Raw genomic sequence first — 11,416 nt, 5'->3', positions numbered from 1 at the left:
TCTTGCATTCACCAACCACTCACGCTTTTAAATCAAAAACATAGTTTTGTTATTAAAAGTTGACAAAAGGGGTTTTGGGGTCGGCCGGGGGAAAGAACCCCGGACGACGCTTGGGGGGCAACCATGCTAACCTTACCCACCCCCAAATTTAGAAAACCGTTGCCATTTTTCAGGCAAAATTTTTAATCTTTAAATAAGAAGAAATTCGCATTTTTTTAATCAAAAACAAAAAAACTTCAGTTTTTTAAAGCTACAAAGAGTACATTAAGCCTGTCCAAAACTATTTGTGGATGCTTTGTCATTCAGTAAAGGCAAATAATAAGTCCCGCATTTTATTTTTTTTTATTTTTTGGGGGTTTTCCATTTTAATTCTATCAAGTTTGTTTGACTGCTGAGTAAAAAAACATTTTCAGTTCTTTTAAAAGATTTCATTTCTTTCACTCTCTGACAAAACCAGCGACCCAAGTCGGGAAAATTTTTTGTGAATTAAAACGTTCGTTTTTCCAAAAATAGTCAAAAGGGGAAACAATATGATTACATTAAAGCATCATTCCCCCCCTAATCAGAAATGTGCTCAAAACCACGAAATAACAGTCCACGAAATATAAAATTTTTTTGCACTTTTTGTCAATTGGTTTACTTTTCAATACGGGAAACTGAAAAATTGAAACGAAATTTAATCAATTTTTTTTTAAAAAAAAAATGGCGGAAAACACTCACTGTAAATAGGCGAAAAGAACGTTTGTTAGATATATTTTATACTATGTCAATGTTGGCAAAAAGTGCATCGGGCCCGGGGAAACGAAACCCCCGGGCGACTGCTTTGGGAAGCAACCTGCAACCTTTACACCACCGAACCAATTGAAGATATCCAAATTTCCATTTTTCAGGCAATTTGTTTTAAAATCTTAAAAATGAAAGAAGAAAATTGCATTAAATTATAAACAATAACAAAAAAACTTTGCGATCCAGTTTAAAAACTACAAGATACATTAAGCTTGTCCAAAACTATTTTGTGGATCTTAAGATTTAGAAAGGCAAATAATAAGCCCGCATTTATTTATTTTTTTATTTTTTTTTTGTTGTGTTTTCCATTTTTTAAACTTATCAAGTTTTTTTGCTGCATGATAAAAGACATTTTTTCAGTTCTTAAAGGTTTTCCCATTCTTCACCTCTGCAAAAAACCAGCGACCCCAGTCGGAACATTTTTTGAATTAGAAACTTCGTTTAAAACCCTCAATAGTCAAAAGGAAAGACAATATGAATAATTAAGCATCATTTCCCCCACTAATCAAATGCCCCCCAAACCACAAATAACATGTCCACAAAAAAAATTTTTTCTTAGCACAAAAGATCAGATTGGTTTACTTATCAAACGGAAAAGCTGAAAACTTGAAAAGAAATTCACAATTTTTTTTTAAAAAAACTGGGGAAATAACCACTCACTGTATACGAAAAGAAATTTGTTTGATATATTTTAACTAGTCAATGTTTGGCAAAAAGTGCAGGTCGCCGGGAATCGAACCCGGGTCGACTGCTTTGGGAAGGCAAACCCTGCTAACCTTTTCACCACCCGCTATTGATTAATTAATTGCCATTTTCCCCCAGTTTGTTTAATCTTAAGTGAAAGAAGAAAATTCGCATAAAATTGTAATCATGAAAAAAAAACTGAACGATCCAGATTTTAAAGAAACTACAACGAGTACATATGAGCATTGAAAAGTACAAAACAAAACTAAACAAAGCCGTTGATTCTTAAAGAAAAAAACAAAAAGAGACACCGCTTTCCACCCAAATCCGCAAATCAACATAAACTTTAGAAATCATCCATTTTTGTAGTAATTGGGAAATTTATGCAATTTCAAATATGAACTTAAAATCAGCCCCCTCCGCAAATCTACAATAAATTTTAAAACCATACAAAAAATTACCACGAGCAATTTAGTGTTGATTCAAACTAAAGGGAATTCTATCATCTCACCAACCAGCTTCACAACTTTTAAAAGTTCAAAAGATAAAAAGTAAAATGTTACAAAAAGGGGCGTCGGCCGGGGGAAACGAAACCCGGTCGAGCTTGGAAGGCAACCAGCTAAATTTACACCACCGACGCAATTAAAAAACCAATTTTCCATTTTTCAGGGAATTGTTTTGTCTTAAGGGAAAGAAGAAATTCGCATTTAAAATTTAACAAGCAAAAAAAATGAAGGCCCTTTTAAAAGAAAATAGGGTCTGTTCAAAAATATTTAGTGGGAGCTTAAAGGGGGTATGCAAATTACCTGTATAAAGGGTGGGGGAAAATTTTCCCAATAAAAGAATTTTTTTAAACTTTGGATATTTAGGGACAATCATCTAAGAAACAAAAATATGCAATAAAAATCATAGGTCACCGATATCAAAAAAGAGTTATCTGCCCTTGAAAACGTCATTTTGGGGGGAAATGCCGTTTTCAAGGGCAGATAACTCTTTTTTGATACCGGTGACCTATGATTTTTATTGCATTTTTTTTGTTTCTTAGATGATTGTCCTTCAATATCCAAAGTTTGAAGAAATTCTGTTATTGGGAAAATTTTCGCACCAAATTCTAGCATACGTCCTTAAGTCATTCAGTAAAGGCAAATAATAAGTCCCGTATTTATTTATTTATTTATTTATTTTGTTGCGTTTTCCGTTTTATATTCTTATAAAGTTTGTTTGCTTGCATGAGTGAAAGACATTTGTCAGTATCTTAAACGAGATTCACTATTCTTTCACTCTCTGACAAAACCAGCGACCCAAGTTCGACATTGTTGTGAATAGAAACGTTCGTTAAACCATACATTCTAACACGATCCGATTCATTTTCCTATTAAACAAAGAAGGCTGAAAACAGTGAATTATTACACAACAGTTCACTGTTCTGACGTCACAATTATTACGTCATGGCGTCAAACGGCATAGCGGCGCGCTGGAAAAGAAACCGATTGAAAACGGGCAAATATTTAATGAATGTCGTCAAGAATCCTTGGTAACGTGTTAGAATCGAAATAATATATCTCATTTAGTGATTTGCTCTTGAATAAATCATTGTTTGTCGTTCAGATGCGTATTATTTTATCACTCGGGCTGCGTCCTCTTGATATAATTCCTTCGCATCTGAACTCCAAACAATGATTTATTCAACGACAAATCACTGGATGAGATATACTATTTTTTAAATAGTCAAAAGGAGAAGACAATATGATTACATTAATTAAAGCATCATTTCCCCCACTAATCAGAAATGTCGGTCAAAACCACGAAATAACATGCCCACGAAATATATGATTTCTTAGCACATAATGATCAGATTGGTTTACTTATCAATACAGGACATGCTTGAAAACTTGAAACGAAATTCAATCAATTTTTTCTTAAACAAACTGGCGATAATAACCACTCACTGTAATAGGCGAAAAGAAACGTTTGTTAGATATATTTTATACTATGTCAATGTTGGCAAAAAGTGCATGCGTCGGCCGGGAATCGAACCCGGATCGACTGCTTGGAAGGCAACCATGCTAACCTTTACACCACCGACGCTATTGAAGATATCCAATTGCCATTTTCCCGGCAGTTTGTTTGAGTCTTAAGTGAAAGAAGAAGATTCGCATAAAATTGTAATCAGTGAAAAAAACTGAACGATCCAGATTTAATGAAAGCTACAACGAGTACATATAGAGCAGTTGAAAAGTACAAGACAAAACTAAACTAAAGCACAGTTGATTCTTAAAGAAACAAACAAGAAAGACGACACGCGCTTTACCACCTAAATCCGCAAATCAAGCAGTAAACTTTAGAATTCATCCACTTTTCGTAGTAATGGAATTGATGCGAATTCAAATAAGAACTTCAACTCATGCCCTACTTCGCAAATCTAGCAATAAATTTGAAAACTCATACAAAAATTCACCACGATGCAATTTAGTGCTGATTCAAACATAAAGGGAATTCTATGCATCTCACCAACCAGCTTCACAGCCTTATAAAGTTCAAAATGCATAATTATGTAAAATGTTGACAAAATGTGTGTGCGTCGGCCGGGAATCGAACCCGGATCGACTGCTTGGAAGGCAACCATGCTAACCTTTACACCACCGACGCAATTGAAGATATCCAATTGCCATTTTCAGGCAATTTGTTTAAGTCTTAAGTGAAAGAAGAAGATTCGCATTAAATTATAATCAATGCAAAAAAAAAACTGAAGATCCATATTTAATGAAAGCTACAACGAGTACATTAAGCTCTGTTCAAATATATTTAGTGGCATGCTTAAGTCATTCAGTAAAGGCAAATAATAAGTCCCGTATTTATTTATTTATTTATTTATTTATTTTGTTGCGTTTTCCGTTTTATATTCTTATAAAGTTTGTTTGCTTGCATGAATGAAAGACATTTGTCAGTATCTTAAACGAGATTCACTATTCTTTCACTCTCTGACAAAACCAGCGACCCAAGTCCGACATTGTTGTGAATAGAAACGTTCGAAACTACGAAATAACATGCCCACGAAATATATGATTTCATAGTACATAATGATCAGATTGGTTTGAATGTATCAATACAGGACATGCTTCAAACCTTGAAACGAAATTGTTGATGGTACATGTAGTTTACTTTCAATAATGTTGAGTAAACTTATGTTAAATGGCTCTGCCAAATACTTTTTTAGGACAAATTGTTTAGACATGTATAATCGACGATAGTTTGTTTTATGTTTTCAAAGATAGTAATTGAAATTTGACTATTTCAAGTCCAACTGAAGTACATTATGATTAGAATTAACTTAAAATGAGGGACGTTTTGATTAGTGTCCAGAAAATAACAACTTTATTACGATAGCTATGTTTAAAACATTTGAGTGAAAAGCTTATGTCATTCAGTATAGGAAGATTGTAAGTTGTATTCATTTTCACAAAACAGGACATTTGTCAAGATCTTAGACGTGTTTCAACGGAACCTTATTGACTAAAGCAGTCACCAAATACAAACCAATCACTGTAATGGAGCAACAGAATTGTTTGTTAAAGATATGTTATACATGTACTACATAGTAGTTCAAACTGAGGAGACCGGACTAAACTTATTCACCGTTTTGTCATTCGCTGCGATACAATATATTCTCAAAGAAACAAGAAAGACGTTTACAGTGATGCTATTGATCCAAATTCAATCAAGAAAGACAATTCGTAACACTGCAAATGAAGCAATGAATTTGAAAACATATTCAAACTTCACCACGATGTCATTGACCAACCAACATCGCAAAGTAATGTGTGCGTCGGCCTGGAATCGAACTCAACCGTGCCGCGTAACTCTTTTTTAAAAATGTTCAGTTGCCATTTCTAAATTTTAAGACAATTTATTCAGTTCTAAGTTAAATTGAAAAATGAAATACATAATGATAATACTCAGTTAAAAAGGAAGGACATTGTTATTACTAAATGACAGGTGTACTGGTCAGGAACCCAGGCAATCCTTGCGTGTATCAGTGCTATACACTGGGCACGTTAAAGAACCAGGCTGTCTATTCGCAACGAGCTAGGCTAAGTTAGCCGGACAAGCCTATATCTGATTTCTGATCTCTCTGTGGGGGCTTTGTCTCACTCTGTCCCTCTGGTCAGATCGCTCTGTGTCTGTACTAGTAGAGGATGATTTCGCGCCCTGTGTGGCTGCAGTTGCTGTAAAGCGCCTTTGAACGTGTTTATCATGAAAAGGGCGCTATATAAATCTGGTATAATAATAATAATAAATGACAATTACAACGTTAGCTATGTTTGACACAATTTACCGACAGACTAAGACATTCAGTTAAGGTGAATTGTAAATTCTGTATATTTTTTTGCAGCTAAAGGTTATTGTCAGATTGACTTGTTTACGAAATGAAACAAGATTATAGACGAGATTGATAGAATAATATTTTTTTGTTCATTTTAATTCTAGTGCGCAGGGAGCTGAATGCACTGCACGTGGCCGACGTGCCGCTGATTGACCAGAAGACATGTTCGCTTGTCAGCGAGTACAAAAATCAAGTGACAGACCATATGATATGTGCAGGTCTCGAAACTGGGGGTGTCGACTCGTGTAATGTAGGTCTTCTTCTCAGATTCCTTTCTTAAATACACATGTATATTTTATGCATGCGAACGAATTAGATTTTATTTCGATGTCATTGACATGCATCAAATATTATAATTTTTAAAAGTTCGATTTGTTGGTATGGTAACAGCATATGACGGTAATCCATTCGTCCGTCTATTTTGTTTATTGTAGGTCTATCCGCATTGTTGTCGGAAGAATATGTCTGAACGTGACTTTATATTCATAATTTTTTGACAGAAAGTGCGGATTACAACAACTATTATCTGCTGCGGGCATGTGCACTTAAAACATTTAACCATACCATTCAAAGTGTTTTCCAGTGATATGATATACGTGCACGTAATATGCCGGCTGACTTGGAGGAAATACAGTGCACAGTTTCGAGGCTCTGCATGACAGACTTTACTCACAACATTTTCACATAATTTAAGTAAAATGAACCTTTTTTGTTAAGGATAACAACATTCAAAGTTGATATTTTTATATCAGTGGCATAACGTAGTTAATTGAACTGTGTTGGTTAGATGTCTTTAAACAATTCGCTCGTTGAAAATATGTGCGTGAACACTTGCTGATATATTACAGGGAGATAGTGGTGGACCATTACAGTGTCAGATAGACGGAACATGGTATCATGTCGGTAAGTTATATTCTACAGTCAAAATAATAGCAAAATATACTCCTTATATCATTTATTCTGAGAAGAAAATAAGATAAGAAATAAGATGGGAAACATCTGCATTCTAGGTAATAGTAGGGAGTAGGCCTAATGTGAATCGTATAATTTGAATTATGAAAAGATTACGTGTTTACATATAAGCTGAATTTAGCCTATTACATACTTTTTATGTGTATATATAAATTCGCATTAACAGTGAAATGTAATTGCTGAGCGTACACTCTTTTCCTGATGTACGATATCTCGTTATCTAAGCATTTTAATAGCATATTATTTAAGAATACTCATTTATTACATGTATGTGTTTGAATGCTTAATATTATCTTGTTTATTTTTGTCTTTGTTTATATGTTTGTTGTTGTCATACTGTAAATATGTTATGCTCTTCAATAATGGAGGAATAAAAGGTATCTATCTATCTATCTATAGTAGTGTTAGAGACGATTTGATTTTATCACTCCGAAATATTACTTTTTGGTGAAAATAAATAAATGCATATACTCCTACGTATGCTTTCAAATCCTGAAATAATTTTTAATAGTGCGTCTGTTTTTATATTTTGAATAAAAGGAAAAATATTTTATATACAACGTAATTGTTGATTTGTAAATTATACACAGAATTCAATGTGTATGCTATGTTTATAAGACTAGCAGCTTCCACTTCTAGATATTTTGTAGCATCTTTCGATACAAGTTAAAATCAAGTATAGGCTGTCATATTTACATAGGACATGATAATGACAGTAAAGCATTAGTTTCATTTTCAATGCGTTTTTTTTGCCGTTCAAGAAGTAAAAACAAATAGGTTAATCAGGTTCTTTCGCGCCAAAAAAATACAGTGATTTTGAATTTATTCCATTGATATGTCGTTTTGTAAAGAAATTCATTCCCCTGGTGGAAAAGTATCCTTTAGAGAAATTATAGATCTTATAACAATTAAATACTAAATAACTAATATCATCAACATTAATGTCTTATATAACCAGTAAACCTATTCTAGTCATGTGTATTTTTGCAAATAAACACCTTAATTTCAAACGACAGGTATTACAAGCTGGGGCGCAGACGAGTGTGCCGAGCCCCGCAAGCCTGGTGTCTACACAGATGTGTCTAAATACACAGACTGGATCTATACACAGATCTTCAGTGATAATACAGACAGAAACGCATGACAACGGTTTCCATGGATAACATAAACTATTGCAAACTTTGTGCATGCGCTCTTAGATAATAAAATGATGTGCAAACCATATTATTTGCTTATTTTTGTTACTTTGGAAGGCAAGGTTACTTTCCAGCAGCTCAAGTTTGTGCTCCAGCGGACAATAACAAACTGAAGAAGTAATTTTCGCATGCTACGACCTAAACACATCTGCTTTGAAGCAATGCATTTGACCTTGACAGTGGAAAATAACAAATCGCAAAATCACGACATAAATGAAAATGTTGCAGGCTCGGTTTGATTGATCCTGCACTTGGACCCTGCTTTGAACGTTTATCCTCTGGTCCAAACCTTAGTTCAAAACCCCATCGAATATTAAATGGAATGTATGTATAAAAACTGAATCTTGTAGTGTGGTTTATATCTTGCCGTGGAAGCTTCTAAATATGCACCATCTTCTTCTCTCGCACTGTATAACTGAATAATTATTTTGTTACTGTAAAATATTGTGTAAAACTAGGAGTAAGTAGAATGTAATCACAAATAACTAGGTGTTGTTTTCTTTTCACAAAAACATATGTCTCCCCCTATGTATTCCTTTAGCTCTGGTTGCCATTTTGTGCAGCGAAGCGGAACATGTCGGCGATATGCACAACTAGGCTTGATACTGACAACTCCTGTGAAGTTTCGTCGAAATCCGGACAGCAGTTTGACCTGTGGAAGCCGGACAAGCTTAATGCGGACGGGTGGGCGGACGGACGGACAGACAGACAGCAAAGGCAAAAACAATATGTATGGGGCAGACATAAATATAAAATCAAATTAAGCATATCTTACAAGGTATGGAGTTCGCTGTTACAGTAGACAGACATTATGCCGAATGAACCATCATCGTGTGGTGGTGTGCGTTGGTTCTTGAAGTTCATCCAATGTCGAGTCGTTGTAGTGTGTCGTTTCTACGTAGCCGTAAATATCTCCAAGATTACAGACCTCGTCGGCTGGAAGTATGACGTGATCATTGGATCTTCTGATGCTGTTCTTTCACAGATAGGAGGAACGGAGTGGCCATGTATTTCTCTAAATATAGAAGTTTTTAAGACTGTGATCAATTCCTGGTCGCACATGTCCTTCGAAGTTGAAGACTTTAACTTCGCAAAAACTGATATGTTGAGCATTTGTAAAGCAGAGTCTGGGTCAATTGCAGAGATCTGATGTGCCACGTCGCCGTTCATTTCATCAGCTGCTGATTTCACAGCAATTGGAGTTACCGAGTAGATGAAGACTTCTATATCGGATCAGAACTTCAGTTTCGGCCATTTCGCGTAACAGTAACTTGAATTGTTTTTCTCTGTGTGCTTTCACAAACTTTGGAAAGGTGCGGGTTGGCGTCTGGATCGGATGCACAGAATGGTCACAGATTTTCTTAGACTCGAGCCTCGGATGAGTCACAGGCAATTACCCCGCATGATAGATTGATAGTAGGAACCATCGCGTGAATGTAGACGTTTAATGGTGCGGCAATCAGAGTGATAAAAGGCACGGTTTCTTGAAATGTAAAATTCCTGTTATTCAGTTGTACAATACATTCATTGACTGTTGCAGCTGTTGGAATTGTGTCGGTAGGAGTAACCATATGCCTTATCATAGCTTTGGTCGATGATTGCTTGTAGAGCAACGGTGTCGGTAAGGTGAAAGCCTGTTTAACTGTTTGGTTACTATCCGTCATAAAAATCTCGTGTTTGAACACACTGCCTGATATATGTGTACGCCTTCCATGGTAGAAAGAGTGTTTCCACACTTCACTGCTTTTCACACGAATCAAAACTGTCTTCATAAGTTGTCCCGGGAATTTTACTAGCCGGTTTTTTTTCTTGAATACCAAAATTATCTTTTCTTATTTTCCTTATTCTCGAGGGTCTTACAGCGAAACTGTATAAGCCCTCGCCTTGTACTACTCCATCATCTTCTGAATATTGAATGTCAGCGCTTGGTTTCTCGTGATAACTCAGAAATGCGTCCACACCGTTCGAAAACTGAAAGCAACTTGATTTAATAAAATGAGTTTTTGGCTGCCTTTCTTCATTAAACTGTCTCTTAAGTTTGCTAATTAGACTGTCTACACGACTAGCTATGGTTTCGACATCAGGCTTTATAAATGGTTGCCATTCAACTTTGCTTTCTTCTTCTACTTTCCTCTTCAGTCTTCTCTTATCAAGTATACTGACAAATCGGTCCGAAACTGCAAACTCTTCGTTGGAAGGATAACAAGCTTTTACTGCCTTATCGCTGTCTACAATGCCATCGAGTTTTACAAGTTTCTCGGTATGGCCATCCCCAACGCCAGCATAGGCTGCAATAAGGTCGTCAGGGCTTAACCCGGAGAGCTTAATATCGGTAGAATTCCCGGCTATCGTGGATATGCGGTATAGAGGTTGAATCAGTCTTAAGTGTTGTTCGCATCTAATGTGATATGATGATGATGATGATGTATTTAGCCTAGCTAGGGCATCCTCATTTTGTTACTCCACATGGATCAACAATACGAAGTACAAAAGACTATTTATATTTTTAATGATTGGTACATGTGACTTGATAGTGGCATTTCATACTCACTATTCAATGTGTACTTAAATACGTGTATTAGTATCTATAGCATCTTAAACTTGAAACACAATATTGTATATTTATAATAATAATAATAATAATAATAATAATAATCAATAATAATCATAATAATCTAAAGATCAAATATTGGAAAAAAATAGGGTTTGGCTTTCTTACTCTGATGTAGTAATCAGATATCTGTCATAGCACTAAAGTAATAGCGCACGGTTTAATAACACAATCTTACAAATAAAAATTATGTGCATCGGCCGGGAATCGAACCCGGATCGACTGCTTGGAAGGCAACCATGCTGACCTTTACACCACCGATGCAGATGTATTTTCGAGGACATTGACAACTCTCTTATTTGTGTACCATACAAATTAACCTATATAAGTAAGTTCAAGATAAGATAAATCATCTTAAACTCTTTACTGAACAATGTAAATCATAAAGCCCGCGGATACTCACAATCAAAGCTAAAAACACGTATAGAGATACTTCAAATCAACATATTAAAAAATGCTTCATATTGCACAGCGCATAACAGAGCTTCTGAATGAGCAATACGTGCAATAATTATATAAAATTAACCAAACCTTCATGCTAATGCACAGACGTATGTATCGCTCCTGGGATGAAAAGGCATATTTTTAAACATCAGTCTGATCTGTTGTTTATAATCACAAACAAAGCAAACAAAAACGAAATGTAAGTAAGGCCTCTCACAAATCAAGCCAAAAATGGAAAAATATTTATGTTCTATATTATAAGGCTATGGAAATACTAGTATCATATAAAATAGGTTTATATTTCACAAGTATTTTACAGTTTGGGTTGATCTGAGATGA

At 35.2% G+C, this 11,416-nt stretch overlaps 1 protein-coding gene and 3 non-coding genes across 4 annotated transcripts; 1 reads left to right on the top strand and 3 right to left on the bottom strand.

The window, feature by feature from the left end:
* Positions 1 to 702: 702 nt before the first annotated feature.
* Positions 703 to 8,095, top strand: LOC123562944 (serine protease 41-like). Its single transcript, XM_053527568.1, has 4 exons — positions 703 to 721; positions 5,959 to 6,104; positions 6,703 to 6,757; positions 7,843 to 8,095. The coding sequence occupies exons 1-4, from the start codon at positions 703 to 705 to the stop codon at positions 7,968 to 7,970; spliced, it is 348 nt and encodes a 115-aa protein (XP_053383543.1). The 3' UTR covers positions 7,971 to 8,095.
* Trnag-ucc (transfer RNA glycine (anticodon UCC)) lies at positions 3,487 to 3,558 on the bottom strand. The gene has a single exon. It is a non-coding gene; the product is annotated as a tRNA-Gly (tRNA).
* On the bottom strand, positions 4,048 to 4,119 carry Trnag-ucc (transfer RNA glycine (anticodon UCC)). Its single transcript has one exon. It is a non-coding gene; the product is annotated as a tRNA-Gly (tRNA).
* A 2,730-nt stretch (positions 8,096 to 10,825) lies between the features above and the next one.
* Positions 10,826 to 10,897, bottom strand: Trnag-ucc (transfer RNA glycine (anticodon UCC)). Its single transcript has one exon. It is a non-coding gene; the product is annotated as a tRNA-Gly (tRNA).
* Positions 10,898 to 11,416: the final 519 nt, after the last annotated feature.

This window comes from Mercenaria mercenaria, chromosome 2 (assembly GCF_021730395.1).
Source record: "Mercenaria mercenaria strain notata chromosome 2, MADL_Memer_1, whole genome shotgun sequence".
Classification (NCBI taxonomy): Eukaryota; Metazoa; Mollusca; class Bivalvia; order Venerida; family Veneridae; genus Mercenaria; species Mercenaria mercenaria.
This window is presented reverse-complemented; position numbering and strand designations above follow the sequence as displayed.

Excerpts from the sequence above, each read along its gene's own strand:
- LOC123562944 (XM_053527568.1), top strand. Across the intron at positions 6,105-6,702 it reads GGGGTGTCGACTCGTGTAAT|GGAGATAGTGGTGGACCATT; the intron begins GTAGGTCTTCTT and ends GATATATTACAG. Across the intron at positions 6,758-7,842 it reads CGGAACATGGTATCATGTCG|GTATTACAAGCTGGGGCGCA; the intron begins GTAAGTTATATT and ends TTCAAACGACAG.